Source organism: Botrytis porri (genome assembly GCF_014898465.1).
Source record: "Botrytis porri strain MUCL 3234 chromosome Unknown BPOR_013, whole genome shotgun sequence".
Classification (NCBI taxonomy): Eukaryota; Fungi; Ascomycota; class Leotiomycetes; order Helotiales; family Sclerotiniaceae; genus Botrytis; species Botrytis porri.
The window spans coordinates 247,578-274,247 of record NW_024066087.1 but is presented as its reverse complement, the minus strand read 5'-3'; the positions used below and the strand labels follow the sequence as shown (position 1 = coordinate 274,247).

The following is a 26,670-nucleotide window of genomic DNA, read 5'->3' as shown; positions in this document are numbered from 1 at the left end:
AATTTTAGAATAATAACTTTTAATTGTTATTTTAATTAATTGCTATTTAATTTATAAAGAAATTATATTAAAACATTTTATAATTAAATCTTTTAAATATAATGATTTTCGAAAATTTCTTACTAATAAATTAATCATTAAATTTAAATCTAAATATTATTTTAAAAGTACAAAACAATCTTTATAGATTTTAATTAAAAGTTTTAATCTTTATATAAATCATTAATTAATATATATTAGAAATAAGAGGGATTATTATACATATAAGTAATAATTTATAAGTTTAAAAAGAATAACTTTAAAGGAAAAATTAGATAATTTTCGATAAAAAGGAACTAGATATATAATTAGATTTAGATATAAAGAATATAATATTCTTTTATATAATAATAAGAAGTGTTTTATTAATTATTATAGAATAAGCCTTTAAATTGATAAGAATACTTATAATCCTGATGATTTGATTGGTCAGTATGATCCCTGTATAAGTGAGGTGTCCTCTATTGACGGTCTAGGGGATATATTTCTCAGGTGTATGTAATGATTGGAGATGACGCTTGATTCGAGGTAAAGTAAGAGATCTGTGCGCTTTTCGTTTATACAGCCCTAAATGAAGCTTAATCGCTAATGACGGCGTTGACCCCTTTGTTTGCCCAGTCACTTCACAAAAGGAGAAGCCTTTGATATGATTCATGGTAAAATACTTACTACCATGAAATAAAGACAGTGTTAGATACATTTTTTTACCGATTGTATGAGTGATTGTTCAATTATGAATGTCAGCTGAGGATTTGTGAATGAGGATTTCCGGCTTCTTTAGCTGATGATGTCTATCTCGAAGCGACTCTCTTATATAAATACTGTACAAGATCTTGATTATAATACAAGACAAACAAACATTTTGAAGACTCCAAGCTACTATAAAATCACCTGGAGGCTACCATACCAGTAAGATCTTGATCTAACATGGATAACCAACACTATTTAGCCCCTCCTGCATATACCCCTACCCCTCCAACTTCAAACCCTCAGAACTGCCAAGCTTTCAATGCTACCCGCTGGCTCCTCGACACACAACGACAATATATTCAATTCACCCACTACCAACATCTCCTCTGCCAGATATTCCACGCCTCCGATCACTGGTGGGACGAATTTCTCGCAGTTTGCGATGCATTTTTACGACCCAGATTCTCCCACTCAGACACATCTGTATGGAATTTCTACGGCACTTTACAAATCCACGGAATGCGATCGGAGTATTTGACAGGAGGTCGGTGTTTCAAAAACGAGACTGGAGAAATTTGTAACTGGTTAGCTTTTTGTCTCAGAGAGTTGAGAAATATGGGCGTTGAATGGAATCCTAATGCTACAAGATCTTCATTGGAGACAAGAAGAGAGGAAGATCGAAGTGGTGAACGACCCGAAAGCTCGAGTGAGAGAGAAGAGAGAAGAGAGCGAGAACAAGGGGATCCTTGTCCGTTGGTAGAATGGTGGTGGGAAGGAGATGAGATAGTATTTATCTTGAGTTAGGACAAAGTCTTACTAGTGATGATGATATATTAGTTTCATTTGGATTTTTGTTGTCATATTGCTAGCACTTCAGCTTTAGAGAGTAGTCCAGGGTCTCAGGTAGTGAGTGAATCTGTAGATATCAGATACTAGTATAACAAACGTTGATATTCAGGAAAAATTGTTTGTATTGGTGAGGTATTTGAGTCCCCCTTCAAAAATGCTGCAGTCTGCTCTTATGATATAGGATTTATTATGCATGTACACAGGTTCTAAACATTTATTTAGAGATTGAATTTCCCGAAGCCCTTTTCAATACAACGATCGTGTGATCTCATGGCCCTTTTCCTTGTCTCAAAGGGGCTGACAACCGAGTGTACATTGATCAAACTTGCATTCAGACCATTTTGTCAGAATACGTAGATGACCTCCTAGTTAGTGAGAACACACCCCCATGAGCTTACGAATCTGGCCCTATCAACAAGATTGAAGGAACTTAATTGTCCCAGCAACATGGCTTCTGTTAGTATTACGGTGAAATGATTCAGTATATGAGGTTTGGTCGCTGAATATTGATTGTCAGTGCAGCATAAAATCCTAGCTCAATCAGTCTTTTCACAACTGCTTATAACATCGTTGTTATTCAACACGCGATTATTATTTGCCTAGTCACATTGACTCACGCCACTGAGGGAGTAAAAGGCTTCGAGATCGCTTCGATCACCTATACTGTCCGCTCTTCTTCTAGAGTTGCCACTTCTAGTGTTGTTATTAGCTACGCTTCAATCAAGAGATGTTTAGACTTTATGTGAGTTCAAACTACAGCAGTGTTAAGCATCCATTTTCGACGAAGTCAAAAAGATTATTTTGTTGGTTACCTGTCGCGCACATCGATAAAGAGATCCCTAAATATTAATCATTACACACAAATACCCATTCTGACTATTGATATTTACAAACCACAAGAACCCTCGGTCACTGATTGTAGAGTTCAAGAATACAAGAAAGAATACAAGAAAGAACGACTCGTGAATTCGTGAATATAGTACAAGCCTCGTACTTTATATACATAACAATGGCATGATTCCTCATCTCCTGCCCCGACTTTTTCCTATCCCCAATACCCCATTCATCATTTTCCCAAGCTTTTACATACATCTCCACGTTGCGACTTCTTACAGGCATATGATATCAACACAAAAACAAAAAAACCATCCACTACCTATCACTAAACGCCAATTCCTAATTCATGGTTCGCTTGGAAATACTGGATCCTCCTTCCCTAATCATCTTCCTTGGCCCAATTAACAAGTCATTCCATCAGTCCAAACAATTTACGTTCCCGTTCCAAAAAAGTACTCATCAAGTAGATTGATCCCCGCCGGACCACCACCCGCTCCAACACCACCCACCGTCGTAACATCGCCCAAGTTCTCTCCAAATCCCATATCAAAGCCACTTAAATCCCAGTCATCTCCCCCCGATCCTTCTGCACCACCAAAGCCTGCACCCGCATAATTCAAGAAGCTTAATCCCGGTGCGCTTTGAAAATCAAAATTATAAGCGTTACTGTTACCACCATCTCCATTGGTAGTATTATATTGATACATGTCCGGATTTTGGCTCTGGCCTGGAGTTGATTTATATCCTTGCATTGGACTCTGCTGGTTGGGGAAAACATTTGGATCGAGATTCATGTTGTTATCTAGATTACTAAATGGAGGCGAGATGGCAAAGTTTGGCGAGTTGATTTGTGAAGAATTAGAATCATTTCTGTATGTTTCAAATTCCGTCTTCACTGCGTTATTCGAGCTCGTGCCATTTCTCGAACTTGGCCTTTCGCCAGCAAAATCATTTCTGGGTTGATTATTGACAGAGGTCTCCCTAGAATGTCCTTTCGTGCCGATTGGAGGGGGCTGAGGTGTGAAAAGATCATTGAGACCCATGTCGAACTGAGGCTTCGGGCGATTAGACTGTGGCGGTTTTCGAAGCCGAGAACTATTGGCATTGAAGTAATCATCTGGTTGCGATTGTAGGGGATGTTGTCCACCAGTATGATGGGGTCGTCTCGAATGAAGTCCCTGCTGAGCCCCGGAACCAAAACCAGTAGTAGACATGCACATCTGAACCGTAGCTTTGGACATGCGATCAAATGCATCTCGACATGCTTCGGCCGGAGGACATTTATCTATTAGGTCCCCAAGGACAGACGTTGCGGCCAAGATCGTAAAGTCAACTTCATCCATTGTCTGAAATCACGATTAGTAAACATCTAAATGAATAAGATAAATATACGCAAACTCACCAAGCGACTTCTGACAACCTGAGAGTGCCAAATAGCATACAAGAATGAGATTCCAGCCATGAACAGATGATGTGTAGCCAGAAAAGTATAGTTGACAAGTCGCACTCGATGCAACTGTCTATATAATCTCAGAACTCTCTGACCCGCCTCTGCAACTTTCAGAAAGACTCTTTCCTCATCTTCCCTTAGCTCCACATTATGTATACTGGGACTTTCAACCTCTTCACTGGTGCTAAATTCGCCTTCAAACATTGGTGGCACACTCAAGCTTTGTCTATACAACATGATTACACATTGCCAATAATTGAGCTCCAAAAAGTCTACCGAGAACTCTACACCCATATCCCGTTTGGTAGGCGCCGATGTTTTCCATTCCCAGAGACGTTTGTCGATGTCAATACGCCAAGAACGGAAACTATCAAATTTCACCAGGAAAGGAGATGGTAGTTGTGTGTGCATGAAAGGATTGCGTAAATTCGCACCACCCGCTCGTGCATGCAGTGCTTGTTGATGCTGCAATACCTGTAGAATTTCAGACTGTAGCAGTCTCAGGCGAAAGTAATGATATGCTACATGCTTGTAACTTGATCCACCGACCCCTGGGTCCTGCAGACCAGCAGGTGTAATATATTTGTCGTCGAGCAATGAAGGGAATTCTGTTGTCACCACTTGATCGGTAATGCCAAATGGTCTTCCAACGCACGTGGAAACAAGTCGATCAAATGAGTATGTGCACCACCACAATCTTCTCCTATAGTCTCGGATATATTCACGACGGCCTCGTTCTCGCATCGTACGCTCCCGATGTAATCTTGTAGTCTCCGCATCTTCGTTTTTTACTCCAGGTACTTCCAATTTTGGAACTTCAATATCCTTTCCATCTTCATAATGCAGACCCAGATCAACTGCTAAGCGAACCGCTACTCCAATAATGTACCACAAACCAGGAGCCACAGGTCTCAATAACGCGAACCCAGCCAGGAGTAGAACAGCTTGGAGTTCCTCCAAACCGCCACCAAAGCCATCAATTCTATCTACCGAAGAACTGAGGCATGCTTCGAGATGAACGATTGCTGAGGCGTGATATTCCTCAGGCTGACTTTGTTTCCCACTGGTTGTGCGCTTTGATTTGTCACCATTAACTGTCTTTTCCGCCTCTTCTCGAGCACCCGAATCACCAAGGAAGATTCCAGCGCCAATAGCAAACACAATGTTGAGCATATAGAGTTCTCGGGGCGTCCTAATCTTGGTATCTCCAGTCGCATATGCCTCTTCAAACATTTTCATGAATTCTCCTCGATGTAATATAGGTATTTGAGGATTTGCATGCTCAAAATAGAAGTCCACCAATCTCTTTCCAACATCCTTATCAGGAAACGGGGCTTGTTTGATCGTAGGTTTTGTGTGTAAGCCAAAGAATGAATCACGCATCGAAGTTCCCCCTTGTGCAGCAGCTTTCGAATTTCCTGCTGGTCGTGAAGGCCTCACACCATTATGATCACTGGCAGCACCCGAAACTGAAGATCTCACTGCTGCAAATACCACTCTTGCAAACGATATGCCGGATGTTGAACCCAAGTATCTCTTGTCTGAAGCTCCTTGGACGGAAACACTCTCAATATTGGACATCAGCTTGTTCACTTTCTCAGATTCGTCCTGCCTCTTATTCCATGTCACCTCATTCTGCGCTTTCTTTCGCACAAGTGCCGTATCCCCGTTGAGTGCCGGTCTGCCGTCATCACTTCCAGGAGTTTGTACTGCCGCAGGATCTGTCCCTGGTTTCGGTGAGTGCTCCAGAACATCGGCTGGCGCAAATGGGATATTGTTTTGTAGGAGCAAAGATTCAAGGTGTGCTGTTCTCGTCTCGAGATAGTACACATAACTGTTATAGTCAGGTATTAGCATTCAATATCCCATCGCCAATTCTCAACGGAAGAAAAAGTAAGAAGATTCACCTCCTAGGAATTTCCCTCTTGGTGATCGGATCGTAGCCCACACATTTATGCCCCGCCTTCTCGCAACTTGCGCAACTGGGTAAATTCTGATCGCATTTATTCTTCCTCAACCGACATCTGTTACACGCGCTGACATTGCGAAAACTGCTACTCTGTCCCGCCTTCCCACCTCCATTTGCCTCAGCCTTCACTAGTATCGGTCCCGCAGGTACAATTTCCTCTGCTGCAATATTCGGACTATCATTCTTGACTAGCGCAGCAGATGTACTAGGAAGCTCTGGAGGACTATGCCTCGCTCGTTTGTTCGGGTAACTACTTGCGCTCGTAGGCGGCGAGTGGGGGTTCATCGTTCTATCGTCTTCTCAATTTCGCCGGATACGCATTCGTTTGTGTCTTCCTCGCAATGAAATGATATCGAGGATGTATTCTGACGTCAAAATTCGGAATCGCGCATGCAATTGAGTGTATTGGCCCTTAAATCCGTCTATTCTCTCTCATCCTGCTCTTCCTCAACCTCCGACTTTGCGACTGTGTAATGTTAAATTCCCACTCTCCAATACGACAGCTCCGTAATCTTTCCGGCCTCTCGGCGAAAATGTCAGATGTTTTCGTTATCGCGGTTTCAGAAGAACGTTCCTTTCCAGTGTTCGAGAGATATTCTTGTATCAATGTAACATTATTGAACGAGAGCTACCTCTTCCTCTAGAATATGCGTGGGGTTTACCTTTACCCGTGATTCAAATTATACACACCTAGAGTTGATGCAAAAAAAACCCCCCATGGATTGAACATTTCACTGTACCTAGGCTCAGGCTGGGGTAGATAATTCTACTTCCACTAGTAAATGGCACTGATAGATAGATAGATGGGCGTTTGATGGAGCTGAATGATAAGAGCTTCGACCAATTGAATACCCATCATCCAATGATTACTCCAAACCTAGTCCGTCTTATTTGTAGACGGAAGGTGGGTACGGAAATCTATCAGCACTGTTGACTCGATAGCATCGAGTAAAGCTTTGGTTTGCGGCGTGGGATATCTAATCGAGGCTTGCTTTCTTTCAGAGGGGAGTAAAAGGGGTATCACACTAAGTAGTCGGTAAAGTTGATCAATGAAGGTGTGAATTACATATTTCATTTCAGACATTTATTCCATGTTTTTTCAGATCGAATTATTTGAAGGATTGATATATAAACAAGTAGCCCCCCTCATGTCATCCACAGGAATCATAAAACTACTAACTAAACGCCAAAGAGCATGCAAGCCAAGCCAAGCCAACCGTTGATTCTTCCAAGTCAGCCGAAAAGTAATCTGCAGTTGGAACCGCAGTCCGGCGGTCCATCCCTAGTAGGTAGTGCGATAATGATATTTCCCTTTTGTCGAAACTCCTACCGTCCTTGTAGTGCAAAGAACTAAATACCGTTTTTGCAAACGACCCAATTCTGTATAGCACCGTAACCCCCATGACGCCCAAAATGAAACCTAATATAAAATACCATCACCGTAATGTGTAACGCTCAAAGGCATAAAAGGATATCTAACTTCGAAATAATAACCCCACGGAAATTGCCCAAAATGGCCCAAAATGATTTTTATACAGACGCCCTCCCGAAAGCAGTCTTCAAGAATTGAATTGTTCGAAAAGAAATCTCATAAGTCGTGAATGGATAAGAAAGATGACCGAAATGTCGTTTAATGTTCGACAATGATGTGTCTTGGCTCGGCGCCAGCGGCGATGCCAGTATCAGGAGCACAATGATCAAGCATTTCATCATCGAATGCTTGCTCATGGTCCTCTTCACTCTTCTCGTCGACATCCATTCTTCCTCCCTTGTCAGTCATGTAGAGACTGATAACAGCACCAATCATAGCAATGCTAGCACTGCACCACCACGCAAGACCAGAGTAACCTAAGCTAGCACCAGCCGACAAGAGGAAACCTGAAACGGTGGGACCAAAGGCTCTGGAAATGCTGGCGGTCGATGCTGCAACACCGTTGATAGTCCCTAACATCAAAAGCGATGGTGCCGAGTTAGTCAACAAAATAGCATTGCTTGGGTAAGTCATCGTCGAGAAAGTACACTTCCAGATGACAACCGCGTACAAACCAATCATCTTAAGATTCTCCGGAAGTAAGACCAAGTAGGGTGTTACAATATAGAGGATCGGATAAGAAATTGCCATGGTTCTGAACAAGTTCAAAGCTCCCAGTCGTCGAACAACAATTGGGAATAAGAAAATCGTAGCAATCATCGAATATAATCCTTGGACCGAAAGAACCACGCCGACGTCTGAAGAGCTCATCCCATATGTACCGACGAATTTGAATGGCAATTGAGGTTCTGGGAATGGTGGAGCGTCATCCTCTTTTTTGTAGGAAAGCATTGTTGGAAGCATGGAATCGAAAGTCATTGTGTGGCTGGAAGTCTCGCGTCAGTTACTCAACTCGTATGGTCGTGCAGGTGGGAAAACGTGAAACAGGTGAACTTACTAAGCCAAGATACCATAACCGATAATATTGATGACGACCTGTCTCGTAAAAGCCTTCGTTGCTGCAGGTTTAGTTCTTGCAGGAACAACAAATTGATCATGTGCATTCAAATCCAGGGTTTCTTGCGGGTCCTTGGAAGTCGCAGTCGATGTAAGGATAGGCGACCCTTGGGTTGTTCGATATCCTGGCGGCTGATCCTCTGCATCACCATGCAACAACGAAAGTATCTCGTCAGACTCTGCCACCTTCTCGCATCGACTGTTCTTTAATTCGGCGCATCGTGTGAATTTACTGAGAATCCATTTTCCCGCTTCTAATCCGGGATCCCGACGGTATTTCTTCTCCGAGTGCGTTTCTTCCAAAAATAAGATTCCGACAATTACTCCGCAGGTGACCACAACTGTACAAACGAGATTGGGAAGAAGGTAAGGGAACTTTTCCCAAATCGACCCTTGCTGAAATGTTCCTGGCCAATTGACTACGGGTCTCGCCAGTGCGCCTCCAAGGGACGGCCCTAATATGGATCTGCAAATTGCAACATTAGTATAAAAATTGTTGAGAGCTGACAAGAGCTGACAATTAGTTCGAACTCACCCGAGACACCAAACGAATGGCATGATTGTATATGCGCGAGCTATGACTTGTCAGAACGAGGCTCCGAAACCCAAAGTGATAGATCACTTACGCTGATGTTCTTTTACTGTCACCATCTCGGCCACAGTAGTCTGTAAAACGCCAATGTTTCTGGAAAAAGCAAGGTATCAGAACTTATTGCCTCAAAACAATAAAAAGGGGGGGCGGAAGCATGGATCCATACCCGTTCAGTAAACCACCCAGCGCGCGTGCCAATAATGCTGTTGGCAGATTGGGCGAGAATCCAAAGATGAGCATGCTCAAAGCTGTACCCGCAAGCCCGGTAAGCAGAACTGGTTTTCGTCCGATTTTATCGCTCAGTCGACCCCAAGCCACTCCAGACGAGAATTCTGCGAAAGCGAAAGCCGATGTGACCATGCCACAGTACATGAAGATTTGGGCATCGTTATCGGTAATGTGGAAATCTTTGACCATGAAATATATGTAGGGGAAAATGCTCATGAAAGCAATGGGTTCGCAAATCCGACATAGGGCTAGAGTATGGATATTAGTGACTGTACCGATGGAATAGTTACTGCAATACTGCTGTCTAAGTCACAATGATAGTTACACAAACTTACCCAGGATCGTCATTTGCTTCGTGGGGAATGGAGGAGTCCGCCTCCGCGCTCCCGTCTGTCCTGCCGCGGATTGCATGTCCGCTACCTCTTCTGTGAAGCTTCGATGGGGAGTTGTGAGTTGGATAGGTTGTTTAAATAAGGATCGTCGTAGATTCGATGGTTTGAAAGAACTGGACGAGAATGTAAAAGTTGTGAAGTAGTCGACGTTTCAAGAGGTGGAAGTATGGTTATATATTGTTCGATCCTTCCTAATATAATTTCTAGTTTTGCTTTATGTGGTGCAATCAAACTTTATATGATTGATTTGAGTAGATGCATGAGCAATATGTAGTTAGAGAAAAGCAAATACGTGCAGCAGGTCTTTGCTTTATTATGAAAGAAGAAAAGAATCGAAAAGAAAAGAAAACAGTTGTAAGATCGAAAAGTTCAGAAAATCGATGCGTAGCAGGGCAAGAAATATGTAGCTGACCGCTGGATGGAGACCTTTAGAAGCATAATCAGACGTAGTGGGTAGTACCGGCGCCGACTTTAATACCAATCTGATTATGGTACTTCATCAGGCGGTGACGAGGGTAAGAGGACCTGCTATGATTACTGTCGTGGCTCATCCCTCCCTTGCTAAGGCCTGTTGAGCGAGCGAGCGTTGTCTCTATGGGGCGCACATAGGTTTGGGCCTTCGAGCTAGAAGCCGTGTTTGATTCTGAATGAGAAGGACGGTACTACCGTACCCACACGCACCCGGCATTTGGCTCCGTGACCCGTTGGGCTAAAGATGAGGGAGAACTTAAAGAGGGAAGATTATTTGAAATTATTGTTTGCAGGCTACTCACATGGAGGAAACCCTGCCCTGTCACAACTTGGGTGGATTAGGTCTTGGGTTCAGTAGCGTCGTGGATCAGGGAAAAAAAAGGATAGTGACCATGGCTCGCAGGGGCCATTTCTTACTTGCGGCGGCGGTGTGAATGGTGGAGGATGCTTGGGCTTTGATGACACTTTTGTTTTGCTTCTGCTGGTGGAGTGTGAGGTGTTGTGGTTAACCATGGTTATGCCAAAACAGGTATGAGATGCCTTTTTTCTTCACATACACTAGGGCTCATTCTCGGTAGACGCATTTGGGGAGCTTCTGCTTCTCAACTCAAGTTACATGGAGAGAATGACATGATGTTATCATTCCATCTCTCCATCTGTTACATGCATTATATTAATTGGGTGCGAAGATCACCCCGGAAAATACTTCGACAAGGCAGGGAATACAACCTGGGTAGACATCATCAAGTGTGCTGTGCTACTTTCCTTTCTGTAGTCATGAACGGAAAGGTGTAAGTAGCATTGGATTGTATTGTGTGATTCCAAACTGTAGTCGATGTGCAAAAAGTCATGATACTCTAACCCTCAGCTTTTTCCCTCGTGTTCGCTTTGGGCATTCCGACTTACTGTCAAGCTTTTCCAAAAGGAGTGCTAGATGCGATGATTAAGCCCAGAAAAGCTTCATTTGGCTCATACGTCGATAATCCATTTGCTGTCGAAGGCCAAACTTGGAACATACTTGATCATGGCCTTTCTAAATCAAGAGGTCTGAGTGGTTAGTGCGTGTAATCACAGGTGCGGGGGTTGATGTGCAGGTTGATTTACTTCCTCATCTAATTCTTGAGTCGCAACCGAAGGCGCTGAACGGAAACAACAGCCTTAACGTTCAACCCCGCGACAGCTGATACCAAATGACATTCCGATGAGTTCAGATGCTTCTTCACTCAAGGTTCCTTTTCAGGCCTTTCAGGGCTCAAGCTTTCCCTGTATGTCTCCGTGTCATGTAAAGCAATATTAGAAGTTGGCGTACAGTATGTGTTGCGGGCAGCTACATCATTCGCCGGCTTTCCACCGTTTCGTTGCATTTTTAAATTCCGATATCGTGAAGATTACAATGGTTTATCATTCAGTTGCATTGCCGCTAGATACCACCCTATATCTCACCTAGAAGTTCCAAGGGCCTAAAAGTCAGCCATCGTAGTCAAGGCGCAACGAAATGACTATTAACGATGATCAATTACAAGCTAATCGTAAGATTACTATCGATTGCTATACCGTGACCTACTGCCTCTGATTTTATAGCTCCTTCCATTGCGATTGCCCGCGACCGATAGGTATATCCACAAGAGCTCTATTGCGGAAGTGGTCATGTTACAGAGAGGATAGCACAACTAGGATAAAGCATGGCCACCCTGCCTGCTGAAAAGATAGAGACTTGGTTTTATCGTATCTTATTAGGATTTACTGGGGATCTTGTCCCGAGACCCAGAGCAGTGGAATATGCCCTGTGTTAGCCCTGTACTCGGCCCTGTCGATTTTCTAATCTTTTGTGCCTCGCTAACTGACTTCCTCGGATAAGATCTATTGATAGATTAGCAATCCGGACAGGCGGCCTTGCAAATCAAATGACTTACCTACATATAGTGTTTTCGATTCGAGATTTGATCATTGCTAGTCAGGGGTATCTGACCCAAAGGAAATGGAAAAGACACACAGAAAGGTGATGGGATCCCCATGGATGAGAATTGACGAAAAGAGCAGGGTAAAAAAAAGTATGGTAACACAAGAACATACCCGGTAGCTATTCCTTGTAGTGCAGCTTGCCCGCTTTACTTGATCGGAGGGGTTTTTCGTATTTGTACTGTTGAAATATAGCTTGTACAGATACATGTCTTCACAAAGGGTACAGATGATCAGGTTTTGATCTCGAAGCAAATGTGGCGGGACCGGATAGGTTGAAGATAATTGTAGCAGCAGTAACGTAATGCTTAGTATATCTAAGGTAACGGTGATCTATCACCGAGTGCTATATCTATGTTTGTATGCTACATATATGTATGTAGGTGTCCTCAAGCCTCTGTTGGTTCTTCATTGGCTATAGTAAGCGTAAGCTGTGTTTAACAACTTCGAGAGAAGTTGCTACTTGAAAATTGCAGGGACCCAGTGAGAAATTGGATTCCGAGTCACAAAGTTACTTTTGTTAGCTCACCTTATGATACCCTATACAGCAAATGGCAGAATTCTCAAAGTCTATTCGTGTAGATCGAACAAGCTGCGAGATGCAAGTAACACGAAAGTAAACTCGGATTTATTTTCCGTCTTGCACTAAATACGTCAATTCTCGAAGTAGCATCCATACAAGAATCTCCGTCAACAGGTCAAGGATCGGGTCTATCTAGGCAGACCGTTGGTGCCGCGGAATCGGGACACAGGAACATGGATTAGAGAAGAAATGAAAGCTTCGAAAGTTCCATTCAAGATCCATTCGAAAGGAAATGAACCTTAGCGCCTCCGCGGCCTTGGAAGTTTGTTTCGCATACGAAGATGAAGCCAAATGACAAGGTTGTTCAACTAAATTTTCAATGGGTCAAACATCTTGGGGAAGTGAAAAATTGGATCAATTGGATTGCATCGAAGCCAACTCGCAGTAAGCCGAGAAAGTCATATGAAAGAAAACCGGTCCTTGCCACGTTTTGTTGTGGCACCCTATCTTCGATAATGACGATCATTATAGGGGGTGCCGTAGCTGGAAGGCTGGATAGAAGGGTTCGAAAATTCTAAGGTCTAGGGATGCTTTTCTTGGTGGAGCATCCTCAGCTACGTTTTAAGATAAAAGGGGCTCAAGCAGCAGCAGTTTGTAACCAATAAGTCTAGTAGCAAAGGCTAAAAGATGGTGTGCTTGTTCCAAGATCAAGAAAGCAGACCAAGGTTGGCTGATTGGTATTGGAGGGCTTCGCGGAAGTTGTTCCTAGACCCGTAGCGAGTAAAGCCGAACGAATGATGTTGTGATTCGATGGTTTCGAGTGGTGTGGTTCAATATTTGGCGTGGTCGTGCAAAAGTTCGACTGTACCTATCTTGGACCATTCCTTGACGCTTACCGGCGCAGGATAAGTGTTCCGAAGTTCCCATTCAGCTTTTTTCCTTGGAGATGTGTTACACAAAATCGAATTGGCAACGATTTCTTACTCACAGTACAGTATTCGCAACTTTGACGCCGAGGGATTTAACGAAGCGATGAAGGGGTAAGAAGGGTCAGTAGGCGCGTGGTATTCTAGAAGGAAAAAAATGATCCGGTACTGATTCTATGGATCTCAATATCGATCCATTCATACACATCATACACATGGCACTTTTCTAACCCCATTGTCTCACAACTCCATCCATTTTTTTCTTTTCACCTTCTTATATTCGTGTAGTATCGCCCAAGTTCCCAACAAACAACAACGCTGTTCCCTGAATATACAAAATGATTCTCAAATTCCCACCCACATTCAATTCCCGAGAACAATATCTGTGCAACTAACTTTCTATCTATTTGAAAAGACCAATGAAACTATTAATCTCGAATTAATACACCGCCAGTTGTAAGTTCTCGTTCCTGCGATAGTTTTCCTTTTTCCTCAAATCTCGATGTCGTTCAATAGATTCACGCCACAATCCAAGGGGTTGTTCGATTTGATGATTGTAATGCTTCGCGGAATTTCGGATGTCGAATTCTGTGTGGTACTGTTGGTATATGCACTTGTGTTTTTTCAAGTACTTTGTTTGCTCAACTTACGATTTGGAGGGGTCACAGGATTCTCGGAAACATCTATCCTGCATCGTTTGCTAAGCAATAATCCTGTGATTTTTCTTTTTTTCGGGTGCAAAATGATGATCCCGGAGACCCGCGGACACCACTTTTGGGAGACATTTTGGGAATGCGACCTTCTACAGACCTATATGAGTGCTGCAATGTTGCGCACTACATGAGATGCATCTGAGATTTGTGGCGTGGTACTTAGGCTTTGAAGTCAAAATCTTGCTAACCACTCAAAGATCTTCATGTGTCCTTGTTTCTTGCCCATTAAAGAAAGTATTCCGATGGTTGAAAAATCCATTCCATGGGTTTGGGAAGTCATCCGGCGCATCGAACATGCATTGCAGCGGCTACGCACATTGCAGCCCATTCAAATATCAGCAGTACCGAAAAATTCTATCAGTGGATCGTGATACGTCAAAGTACCATTGACCGTCCTCGATCTTAACTGAACGGATTTGCGGCACTGCGTCGAGATGCGACATGAAGAGAAATTTCTCCAGCCAATTAGACCCCTCAAGTATCTGACGACATGGGCTGCTTAATGTGCTCGTTTGGGCACTCGCTATAACATGTAGCGGCGCTGTACCCGAAACGTATCTTTTGTACGTACGTTGGAAAGTACACACATTCCAATCTCTACAAATTTGAATGGCTTGCAGATGCAAGATGCACCGTTACCAACTTCAAAATTATACTGCGTCTACCCATATAGCCCTGCATATGCATAGAAGGTTACTCCTTCTCCGTTCTCTTTTTCAATCCTCTATCACAACCACGCATTTAGACTATATTGGCCAGAATTAGAACTCAAAACGGGGGTTTGGACCACGGAGTGTACAACATTGGGCGCCATTTTCCATGACACTATAAGCAGTAAGGTTTATACAAGCAACTTACAGCTATGTGTCGGCTTAACGCGGATTCTCACTCCACTCACATGGAACGATTCCTTCGTACAGGGTGGCATTCTCATCGTACCCCTTTTGATGCATTCTTGGTCAGACGGGTCGCTTGCTGGGTGTATCATACTAGATACCTTGAAGTGGAAGTCTCCTCGCCTCGCCAGGTCCATATCCGAAGTCCTGACATGAAGATATCCCAAACGCAAGTTACTGTTACAGCGGAAAGGCACAGCCTTACAGAGAATCCTTGAACAGACCGCACGTCATGCATAGGTTACTTACTGATACCGAGTTTTATCCACGAGTTTGAACCAATCATAGCTTGACCGTAGGGACTGCGCCCTTCTCACCGAGTTCTTGACCGCACTCACGTCTCAGTGCCTTACTCAAACTTTAATATCCCCCCTACTAAGTGGGTGGGGGTATGATATGCTGTGTTTCATGGGCAGAGTTCAGTCTCCATGATGGCTCGGAAGATGATCCCATCTTCCCCATCGAAAGATAAATTTGTATGACCGCCCAAGAGAAACTGGATGTACCCAATCTGACTGATGCAACTATTGACTGGGAACGGGATCCCTTGGAGGTTTTTAATCTGGTATCACACGATATATCATGCGTGGAAGATTTCTCCTGCACCCAAGCCTCCTACATCACTTCTCGATGAATGAGAATCGAATTCATTGGGGACATGGACGAGGATGGACACAAATTGAGGATCATATGATTTTCACCCATAATCTGCAAGGCTGAGCACATCAGCAAAACAGCGATTGAAGGCTTTCGCTCTGCATGGAGGATGTCCATCATATCACATTTGAATTCTCAGATCCCTTGTATATAACGTTGAAGTCCATGCAATAATGATAGAATTGGGCAACATCGTAATTGCTGCGGTACGCCGGCTATGCATGAAAATCCACAACCAACGGAATAATAAAATGGCTTCATTAGGGTAAATTTCCGACGGCTCCATCCCTTCCACTTTACTCGAATTCGAAATGGATGGTTGACGTAGTATTGGATTGTAATCGTCCCCGAAATGTTGTAAGCAGACTCGATTGGAAATAGCAGAAGCCCCTGAGCTTCTGGTGATGTCACGTGTTTTGATATCAAGTGACCTTGGAGTCGATAATTCGACAATGTATGAATAAGCACTGTCTATTGCAGCCTGAGGCAAAAAGTCCGCAACACGGATTCAAATCGGATCGCTTTACCCTTGAAAGGGCTGCATCATCCAGCATCTGGCGGGGCAATCATAAGCCTGGAACCACCAAAGGAGTCATAGAAATCACATCAAAACACCAGGATTGATCAATATTTCTTCAAATTACCCTACAAGAAAATCTTTTCCAGAATCAATCACATCAATCAACATCGATCAATACCCGATCCCTTCATCGGCTTATTCCTTTCAATAGTTGAGGTCGGTCCATCACAACGGTAACTAAATCAGTAATCAATAAGCCGAATAACTAGCACACACCAGTCAATATGGGCAAAAAGCAAGCTGCTGGAGAGAATAGCAGAAAGGCGGCAGGAAACGCCAAGAAAGCTGAAGTTGCTGCGTCAAAAGCGGCAGTTGATAAAAGTAAAAAGGATCAAGCAGAGTCAGAAGAATGGTCCAAGGGAGCAAAGAGCAATGCAAAGGCGTGAGTCCGAATGGTTGATTTCAGCTTTTGCTACCCCGCATATCACCCGACCAATTTGCTAACGTAGGATTGAACAACAGTGAAGCTGCAGCACTCAAACAAGCCGAGTTAAATCGGAAGAAAGCAGAAAAAGAAGCATTGCTGAAGGCTGAGGAAGCTGCTGCTCCTTCTGGTCCGAAGAACTCGAAGAAAGCCGAAAAGAAGCCTGCCATCAAAAGAGGTCTCGACCTATCACAACTTGACGACTCCCCTACTAGTGCTAGTCCATCATCAGCTCTCAATGCTTCCAACATTGATGATGCGTTGGATGCGCTGGCTTTGACATCAAATACGAAGGAAAAGGTTGATAGGCATCCAGAAAGGAGATTCAAGGCTGCTTATGCAGAATTCGAAGAGAGGAGGTTGCAGGAAATGGATCACGACGGTAGTGGAAACGGGCTGAGAAAGAACCAAAAACAAGAGAGAATCAGGAAAGAGTTCGAAAAGAGTGCTTTGAATCCTTATAACCAGGTCACTGGAAGATATGATTCAACCAAGGGTGAGTTAGCAGAGATTTTGCAGAATGTACAAGCTGGTGTAGAGTCAAGATTGGCAGGCAACTAGATCACTATAAGCTGTGTGTCTGCTAGTGTGCACAGCGATTTGCTACATTCTGTTGGCATACATAACTGCTTGCGAGTCTGGGGGAAGGGGGGGGGGGTTGACGATTGAAACGATACCATTATTGCAAGCAAGCACTCAGTAACGATAGAGAATGAATGAATGACATCCATGATTAAAGACAAAGTTCAACTCGTGCGAAGAATCTCCTCGAACCAAATTTGGCTCGAAAATCATGTATAAATGGCATTGATGATGTTTCATAAGCCTACCTATGATTCATGAATATCATGAATAGTTTCCTAGACCTTCGGGATACCTACTGCGTACATAGCTAAGGCAATAACTTCACCGCTTTCACATCATCCCCAACCTTGGAAGCTCTGGATCACACTCACAAGCCGCAACACAAACATAAACATTGTCAAAGTCAAGTATAACCTTGGAACAACCTTCAATAACAATGGCGCCACAACGATTATCAACTTTATCTACGATTCGCAAGCAGCATTTACTTGTGGAATTGTGCGTCTTGATCCATTCTTCCCATCAACAACCAAGTCCATTACCATGCTGATGAGAGATCCACCAATATGCAGTTCAAGTTTAAAATACGCATGTCCACATGGCGTATTCATGAGCCTCACACCTGGTGACCCCACCCTCTGGTCTGGCGTCCTATTCGTGCGGAAAGGTATATTTGAATCTCATCGAATACTATCCGTTATCCCATACGTATCTCCTCCGCAAACGCGGGTTCCATATAGTCAAACTATCACGTCTCGACGTCTATGACTTCGACTAATTTGTCTTGATCTGTCTCGTTTTAGGTCCCTATGCACCTTCAATCCTGCGCTTTCAGATTTCGTTTCCACCTCAATATCCTGCTCTGCCGCCTCTAGTAACTTTCTCGACGGACATTTTTCACCCGCTGATTACGCCGCTTACAACTTACATGTATAGTACGGATACACAGTCTGATGGTACAGTGAGCGCGACAGATGAGGAGAGATTACCTCCTGGAGGGTTCTCGCTGAGAGAAGGGTTTCCGGCCTGGTTTGGAAGAACAAGTAGAAAAGGTGCAGAACAGGGAACTCCCACCAAGGCCGATGGAAGTACAGCTGAGAGTGAAGCTATGAGTAGCCCGGGAAGTGGTATTTATTCAATGGGGAAAACTGCAGATGGTGTCAGGGTAGGGGTTTATGAAGTATTGAGATATATCAGACGGACGTTCGATGATGAACTCGTGCTAGATAAGGTTCCGTTGGAAGCAGCTGGTAATCCCGGCGCATGGCACGCGTGGAAGTCGTATCGCATAAAGATAGGCAAGATGACTGCAGAGAGGAGAGACTCCCATTTGAAGGATCCGACATCACCAATAGTAGCGCGCGCACCAGGAGAATGGAATTGGGATGGCGTGTGGGAAACGAGAGTCAAGAAGGGTATTGAGGCCAGTACCGCCGAGACAGTCTTATATGGTTTAGGAGCAGATGATTTGATACAATTTCTCAATCTTGACAAGGAGAAGGTGGAGCGAATCAGAGAGCAGATTAAAGGGAGTGCGGATACTTTGGAACCACAACGGAGAAGCGTAGTATGATCCCTGAGGAAGTCCTGGACATTTCGGCATTTTCTACAGTTCAGCATATCCTACGGACTATTCTTTCTAGCATTGATACCCCGGTTCACACAATATAAGCTTTAATTCTCCTGGATTTTTTCTTCAATCTTATCTCTGAAAGTTCCTGAAAAATGCAGGCCGGTCTCACGCATGATTCCCTACAATTTGGCCGTTGAATGTCCCATAGTGTTGATACAATTCCGGCGGCTTTTTTGTGTGTGTTCTTGGACAAGACTTTTTCTCTTGAAAAAGAGTGTATATTCAGGCTTGTTAAACTCTTAAATGTTAGAGAGCTTCTCCTACTGATATTTGACATATAGGACTATCCTATTTTCACCTATCTATGTCTTGAGACGAACCCGCTTTTACACTGTGTAGAAGTAAACACTTGTAAGTTTCGTCCTGTCATAGAAATCATTGCCTCTCAATTACACGGGATAAACGATCGATCACTGTGCACTTTTTCTGGTGATCCTTCAATTCCCATTCTCATGTCAACCCTTTTGGCCCATCTCTGGGGTTCCGGGGTTCCAGGAAATGTGGCAACTGAATTTTCTGTCTATATTCGTTCACTTAAACATTGAAATATCTGATGTTCTCCGAGAGCTTTAATTATTTATTATTCAATATTCCATACGATCTTTCCTAAAAGATTGAACTATCGTTCTTACGCAGAAGTCCTGTAAGACAGATGTACCTTCCCATTCAGAGCCATGTAATGTAGTATCGTCAGACAATCTTTTCAATCTTTTCAATCTTAAGGAATGCGTGGTATTTTCAGCATTATTGCTTCAATCTTTTTCTTTTTGGCTATGATTACAGAATCTTATTCTCCTATTGGCGCACTTATAATAGTACCAATTATTATCCTATTGTTCGTTGTATTCATTGCATTGAAAGCAAATAGTATTTGGAGGTGGATCGTCAACTGTTGCCACCGGCCCAGGAATACTTTTCATCGTTCTAAATTATACCGGAGATTCAGAACTCAACACTCAAGTCTCGAAGATACCTACGACGGTGCCTGGAGCGATTTAGAGACTACGCGCTCGGGTGGTTCTAGTTTCATCAGTAGAGCATCCACATTAGGCACCTTTATGAATCCATCTTCGGAGACACATTCAACAACCTCAATATGGCACACTCCATCTCAACAAACCAGAAGCTTCGTGAGCCCGAGGTCGAGCCGCTACGAATTATCAAGCGTAGCCAAACCGTTACCAGTCGCATTTCGAGCTCAAGATTTGGAGGCGCAGATGAATGGGGAATGGCTGGATCCCCGTTCAATGACGAGGGTGAGGGAAGCCCGCCGGTGGCAGCAGACAGACCTTTAGTGCCTTTGACTATTCATAAGATAAGAAGGGGCAAGGGAAGAGGTAGTATTCTGGATGACGGTGGTTTATCTATCAGGGTTGTGGACATAGTGAAGCAAGGTATTGATTTTGTGGGCATTACTCATATTACAACGGCAACTAATTGTTTCAGATTGTCCTGAACGTTCGAAAGACGATTTTGAACTCACACCAAAAGCATCTGAAGCGCAGAGGAATATAAGCACAGGAAACTTTTTGAGAACAGAATTACATTCTTTGAGTTTAGAAAAGGATATCGAATCTCCAGATATTCGAAAATTAGCTGGCTCTCCTGTAGTACCCCAAAGAAAGAAATCCAAATCCAAGTATTCTCTGTTGAGGGCATTTGGTGGTCGACGGAGTGAGGATCTGGATTCTGAACCCAGTCTTGGTCGGAGCAATTCTTTGACTTCGACGAAATCACATGGTACTCTTCTTCGCAAGCTTTCTCGTAGAAAATCTTCAGCTTCTACCATTCAATCGATAGCTTCCTCGAGTATCAGAACTCTCGACCTCTCTAATCCGTTTGACACAATTGACAATCAGAGTATCGATGATTCCACAATCAATTCGAGATCATCGTCCTACTACGATGGCACGATCATGATGTCGGACCCACCTACACCTACACCAACACTCGTATCAACACTCAGCTCTTCTAGAGATGATAATTTCGTTCTGTGCCCACAAATTTCGGTCACTCCGGAGAGCGCTAGTGTCAATGCGGGTGTTTGTACATTATGGGCTGCTGTTGAGATCACCGGTGTACTTCGAAAAGCTGATGGTACATCGACATTAGATGATGCGGGTCGCACTTATAGTACACAAAATCTTACTTCACGATGTTCAGGTTGGTCATAGAGTCTCTTGTATTTCGAACAGTGCTCACATTGAATTTTCTAGATCTCAGACGTTATGGCAGCCTCCACAATATTGCTGTTGAATTCCAACCTGGTCCAGATTGTATCATAGTTGACCAGCCGGCAGACACCTTCCAAGCTAAGACCATTAGAGTGAGTGAGACTCATCTTATGTTAGTTAAGATACGATTGAACGAAGTCAAAAACTCGCTATCGCATGCAAAGGAAAGATCATCTGATGAATTGATCGAAAATCTGAATGAGATTTTGGGAGACATCACTACTCATTATTTGACCGTGAAACTAAACTACAGACACTCAGCTTTCTTAAATTTAAGATCGCAGGCTGCCGAAGGAGAGTTCAGGCTCTTACCACAACACACTTTGTTGGAAACTAAAGCCACAGCATCTATTAAGCGCCATAATCCAGCATCTGCTTGGTCACCTAGAAGCTCTGCGGCTTTGCATTCGACAGCAGGAGTTAGTGTGCTTACGAAGATTATCGAGAAGCACTTTTCGGCTGAGAGATCTAGAGAAGCACTTCAGAAGCTTGCGGACGATAGAACAACTATTCCATATCCTCAAAGAACTTACGGATATTCATCGGATAAAGAAAATCGGAAATCTACAGCCAGCTCATCGTCGTATGTAGATTCACCTAGCAGTCTACTTTCTCACTCGTTTTCAATGACAGCCATCTCAAATTTCAATACTCGAAGGAGTCCTGTTTCTAAACGGCTGGGCTCACCTTACGACCATCCATTAGATCAAGTAGACGGAGAAATGGATCCTGCACGGAAGATCTGGTCACAAATGCGAAGGACTTCACGCCCCGCTCGCAAGCATCCTCGAGCGAGTATCAGCGACGGGAACTACTTTAGCGCAGATCAAGACGCGATATTCGAATGTACTCCACGATATGGAGGTAGCTTAAGAGGTCCGAATCTCTCGATTTTCGAACCACCTGATGATATCCTGGACACTTCGCTTGAATTGACGCCAAAAGCAAAACGAGATCGACTTTCGAGGGGGAAGAGTACAAATGATGTGATTGATGATGATAGACATCATCTAAGAGAGATTGCCTTGAGAAATAAGAGAAGCGTAGGTCAAGAATCTCTGAGGAGTATGGTACCTAGTACTCATAGTGGTGGAAATGCGTTCGGAGGTAGGCACGGTGGCGTCTTGGGGGCCGTAGCGGGAGTAGGGTTACCGGGTAGAAATTGGGGACAATGGCTGCCTTGGGGTGGTTAGATGTTGTGGTGGGGTATTGATTGAACATGTGCTCTTTGTCTGACTTGAAGTTGGACATTCAGATGGTCGAAATAGTTAATTGTTTCCCTTGGGATTATTATAGGGAAGACTGTCCGTTCTTATGCAGAGAGTTCATGATCTTTTTACCTCTCTAATCCTGAATATAGTTAGTATCAAGCAATGTATATGCATGCTTCTGAGATTGAATACTGCATTGAAGCAATGCTGCTATTAGTATTGGTAATGGTGATCTGGAACAACAATTATAACTAATACATCTGAGATCTTCCCTGACCTGCGAGTATTCTGTGTCATGACCTGTGCCAGGGAGTTGCTTTAGAGTCCAGCCGGTGAGGTAGCCAGCGAAAAGTTATAAGGGCATTTATTCAGGGTTGGGCACCCGTACCCTACCCGGCGTTTTTAGCCTCTTCGAGTATTTACCCTACTCTACAGGTATATAGTCAGATGGGAACCCATAAAATTCACAAAACAAACCAGATATCTAAAGTATTCAGAGTATAAATCATACGAGCTTTTTCTCGGCCCTTCGTGGTTAAAAATAAGTACGGAGAGCACTCAGGACCTGCGCCTACACTCTTACTGCGTAGCTATTCCAATTATAGAATTTAAAAAGCATTTTCATTATTAATTCTTTTTAAATTAAAATTTCAAAGCTATTCAGAGACCAGGAATCTTTTGAAAGAGTGGCCTGTACACTGGCTCATGTAGAGTAATTTCAATTGAAATGTTTATTAAGTAAATCTAATAATTATAAATATAATAATAATAATAAAATCTATATACTCCGTTTGCCTCTTGTTTCAGGCTTGAATAGGAGCGCCGAAGGCGTCATTAAGCCTAAAAATCTAATAAATCAATAAATCTCTTTCTAAATCCTTCTAATAAACTCTATTTCTAAATCCTCCTTTTAAGCTCTTTTAATATTGTCTCTTGATAAATCTCTTAATAAGCTTTCTCAATAAATCACTTTTTAACCCGTTTTAATAAATCTATTTCTAAATCTTTTTAGTAAATCCTCTTAATAAATCCTCTTGATAAATTCTTCTAATAAATCTTCATCTAAAAAATCTTTTAATAAACCCTTTAAATTCTTTAAATCTCTGATGAATCTTTAAGCCTATAAAATTTTAAGCTAAGGTTTCCTATCTCTCTTATTATACAACTTCAATTTCTGAATCAATTAGAAATGTTTATTTAATTATTTAAAAGTTTCAAAATTTCAATCCAACTCTTAAATTACTTAAAGTATCTCTTTTATAAATTATCACTTATCAATATAAAAATCATATTATTAGAAAGCTCTCAATTTAAAAAACTATTATATCTTTTTAGATCTCATTTTATCGATTAATTACTTTTAATCACTGATATATTAAAATTCTTTAATTAAAGTTCTTATATTAGTTATAAGTCGAGTACTAGACTTTCTAGTATTAAAGCTTGATTTAGTAATATAAGCTTTATACTCTCTATTTTTTATCTCTTTATAATAAGAAAGTGAATTGTTTTCTCTTCTATTTATACTTTAAATTAGATTTTAAAAAATAGTTAGCATAATAAGACTAAAAGCATTTTAGAACTAAATAATTAGACTTTTCATAGAGTTTATAAATAATAAAGGATATATTAATATTCAAACTTGAATTTGCTTTATGCTACTAATAAATTAGAACATATTTCTTTTCTTTTATAAAGTGTACTGAATTTCTAGAGTTCTATATTTTTTATTTCTTTAATCTATAAATACTTGATTTTATTATCAATATTTAAAGTAGAACTAATAATATGAATTACATTAATAATGACTTTATACTTATTAAAAAGAAATTAGATTAGACTTTAAAAAAATGATTTATTTATATACAAAGTATTAACTAAACAAATAAAAACTTTCATTAAAAATCTTTAAATGTATTTTAAACATTTATAATAATTCTATCAAATATATTATTAAATTAAAAAATGAAGGTTTTAATTTTTAAAAAATACTTATCTATTATAATGTTATTAATTCTAACGTATTAATAGCTAAATAATTTCAAAGTTTCTTTATTATATTATATTTTTTAATTAAAACTTTATTATTATTAGATATTAAGTAATAGATATAAGTATTAAGCAGACTTAATAAGATGTATATACACAATATATATAAGTAAAAGAATTGTTTATTTTTGTCTACCCTCTTTATATAAAGAGGGAATTATTATATCTATATACATGTACTACCTTTACTTATATACTTCGTGTATATGTGATAAAGCGTAACATTACGTGTTATGCCCTTAGTCACGTGTTCCGACAATAAGATAGTATATTAGTATTGTTTTTAAAAAAGAATGCTCTTTTATTAATATTAAATGAAATCTTTATAATACTATCATTATTATTATTGAAAATAAACTTCTTCAAAATCCTAAACTAATATATTAACTATTATAATCTATATATATTTTAGTATTATCTTTTTATATATAATAGTAGTAATAAATTCATAATCGATTCGATCTATTTAACTATACTAAGACCATATAATACGCTTATATATAATTCTAATTGAATAAGATAAATGGGAAAAAGAAATAAAAATCTATTCTTTTTTGAACTTTCTTATTAAAACTTATAGGTAATCTTTCAAGTAATTCTTTTAAGTTCTTTAAGTTGTTTATATTATAAACTTATTATATTTAAAACCCTTTCTTTTATTAAATTTCTTAATATATTTATGAAAATTCTATACTTTTTATTTTATTATAATAATCCTTTTCTTTCTATTCAATTTCTTTCAAAATATTATAAAAATTATAGTTAATTATAATATTATATTCTTTTTGAAAAATTGTTTTTACCTTTTAATATTTCAAATCTTTTGAGAATTCTATTACAATCTTTAATTCATTATTTATAAGCCTTATATTCATTTTCTTCTATAATATGTTAATAATATATAATTTCTTTTTAAAACTTAATATCTTTTATTTCCTTTTTTTTATTAGACTATTTTATTAATATAGGATATAATATATTAAAGTCTATTAAATTATTTTATTAATATAAAGAACAAGATTGTATTATAGAGCTAGGTAATTAAATAAAATCGAAATAGTAAGTGTAATAGTATTGAAATGCTATTGTTTTAATAATATATACTTTATATTAAAGAAATTTTTTTTAATTATAATTAATAATGTATTGTTTATTATGTGAGATGATATTAAAATCGGTATTTTGTAATAATGTTATATATTGATATAAAATGTTGTATACTTAAATAAGCATATTATAAATATTTTTCAAAAAATCTGGCTTTTCTTTTTATTTGTATAAGATAATTATAAACATATTAATAGAATATTAAATATTATATTGATATATCTTTTGTAAAATATTTTTTGAAAAAAGTAAGTCTTTTTAAAGAGTTTTCACTTTTCATTTTTTTTTTAAAAAAACTTTCTTCTTTATAATTGAAATCTTCTTATTAAATCTTTGAGTATTAAAAAGCCTAAATTATTATAGGAATTTATAATTTAATCTTTTTTATTAATTATATTCGATATAGTAAGCTTATTATTAATAATGTTAATATTGATAGTTTTTATATAAATGTACTAAACTCTCTTTTTTAATATCAACAATAATATCTTTCTAATCCGAATAAATATTAATTTAATAACTTTAGGAGAAGATAGAAGGTAAAATCTTGATTTGAATATAATAAAGATTAATAGGTTTTTTTTAAGAAAATCTTTTCTTAGTTTTTTCGTGTTTTTTCTTTTTATATATATAAAACTAGTATTTTCCTCAAAATTAAATTTTTATTTGATGGATTTAATATTTATAATTTTTTTAAATAAAAGAAGGAATATATTTAAAGTAATCTCTAAATTTAGTATCTTCATTTATTTTAAAGTTCTATAAATGGAAAATTTGTATTAATGCCCTAAGCATATTAATAATAAAATGAAAAAGTGAAAAAGGAACTATTTATAAATAGAATATATTAGTGTTTGAAAAGAGAAATTCTCTTTAAAATAAGATAATTAAATGTGATGAATTTTTAATTTATAAAAGAATGATTTTTGAAGTGATATCGAACACTATATAATAAGTAATACTTTTCAATATTAAATCGAAATAAATAGTCTTTCTAATAATAACTTATAGTTTTCTTACTTAAAGAAAAGATATAATATAAATTATTATTTCGTTATTATTACTTAGTAATCTGTTTACTATATATACTTTGTATATTGATATTATATTATATTATATAAAAGTTTCTTATTGTCAATCTCTACTTTAATAATATAAACTATTCAAA

General features: G+C 39.9%; 6 protein-coding genes across 6 annotated transcripts; 4 read left to right on the top strand and 2 right to left on the bottom strand.

The window, feature by feature from the left end:
- Positions 1–966: 966 nt before the first annotated feature.
- On the top strand, positions 967–1,533 carry EAF01_009020 (uncharacterized protein; the record flags this gene model as incomplete). Its single annotated transcript, XM_038917276.1, has 1 exon — positions 967–1,533. The coding sequence occupies one exon, from the start codon at positions 967–969 to the stop codon at positions 1,531–1,533; it is 567 nt and encodes a 188-aa protein (XP_038766881.1).
- Positions 1,534–2,846: 1,313 nt separating this feature from the next.
- On the bottom strand, positions 2,847–6,119 carry EAF01_009019 (uncharacterized protein; the record flags this gene model as incomplete). The annotated part of the gene is made up of 3 exons (XM_038917275.1): positions 2,847–3,761; positions 3,818–5,699; positions 5,773–6,119. 3 exons carry the CDS (start codon positions 6,117–6,119, stop codon positions 2,847–2,849), a joined length of 3,144 nt encoding a protein of 1,047 aa, XP_038766880.1.
- A 1,345-nt stretch (positions 6,120–7,464) lies between these two features.
- EAF01_009018 (uncharacterized protein) lies at positions 7,465–9,553 on the bottom strand (the record flags this gene model as incomplete). Its single annotated transcript, XM_038917274.1, has 6 exons — positions 7,465–8,191; positions 8,264–8,788; positions 8,858–8,897; positions 8,949–9,007; positions 9,081–9,390; positions 9,478–9,553. The coding sequence occupies 6 exons, from the start codon at positions 9,551–9,553 to the stop codon at positions 7,465–7,467; spliced, it is 1,737 nt and encodes a 578-aa protein (XP_038766879.1).
- Positions 9,554–16,483: 6,930 nt separating this feature from the next.
- Positions 16,484–17,244, top strand: EAF01_009017 (uncharacterized protein; the record flags this gene model as incomplete). Its single annotated transcript, XM_038917273.1, has 2 exons — positions 16,484–16,641; positions 16,722–17,244. The coding sequence occupies 2 exons, from the start codon at positions 16,484–16,486 to the stop codon at positions 17,242–17,244; spliced, it is 681 nt and encodes a 226-aa protein (XP_038766878.1).
- Positions 17,245–17,704: 460 nt separating this feature from the next.
- On the top strand, positions 17,705–18,841 carry EAF01_009016 (uncharacterized protein; the record flags this gene model as incomplete). Its single annotated transcript, XM_038917272.1, has 3 exons — positions 17,705–17,766; positions 17,841–17,935; positions 18,072–18,841. The coding sequence occupies 3 exons, from the start codon at positions 17,705–17,707 to the stop codon at positions 18,839–18,841; spliced, it is 927 nt and encodes a 308-aa protein (XP_038766877.1).
- A 1,156-nt stretch (positions 18,842–19,997) lies between these two features.
- On the top strand, positions 19,998–22,560 carry EAF01_009015 (uncharacterized protein; the record flags this gene model as incomplete). Its single annotated transcript, XM_038917271.1, has 3 exons — positions 19,998–20,295; positions 20,348–21,064; positions 21,118–22,560. 3 exons carry the CDS (start codon positions 19,998–20,000, stop codon positions 22,326–22,328), a joined length of 2,226 nt encoding a protein of 741 aa, XP_038766876.1. The 3' UTR covers positions 22,329–22,560.
- Positions 22,561–26,670: the final 4,110 nt, after the last annotated feature.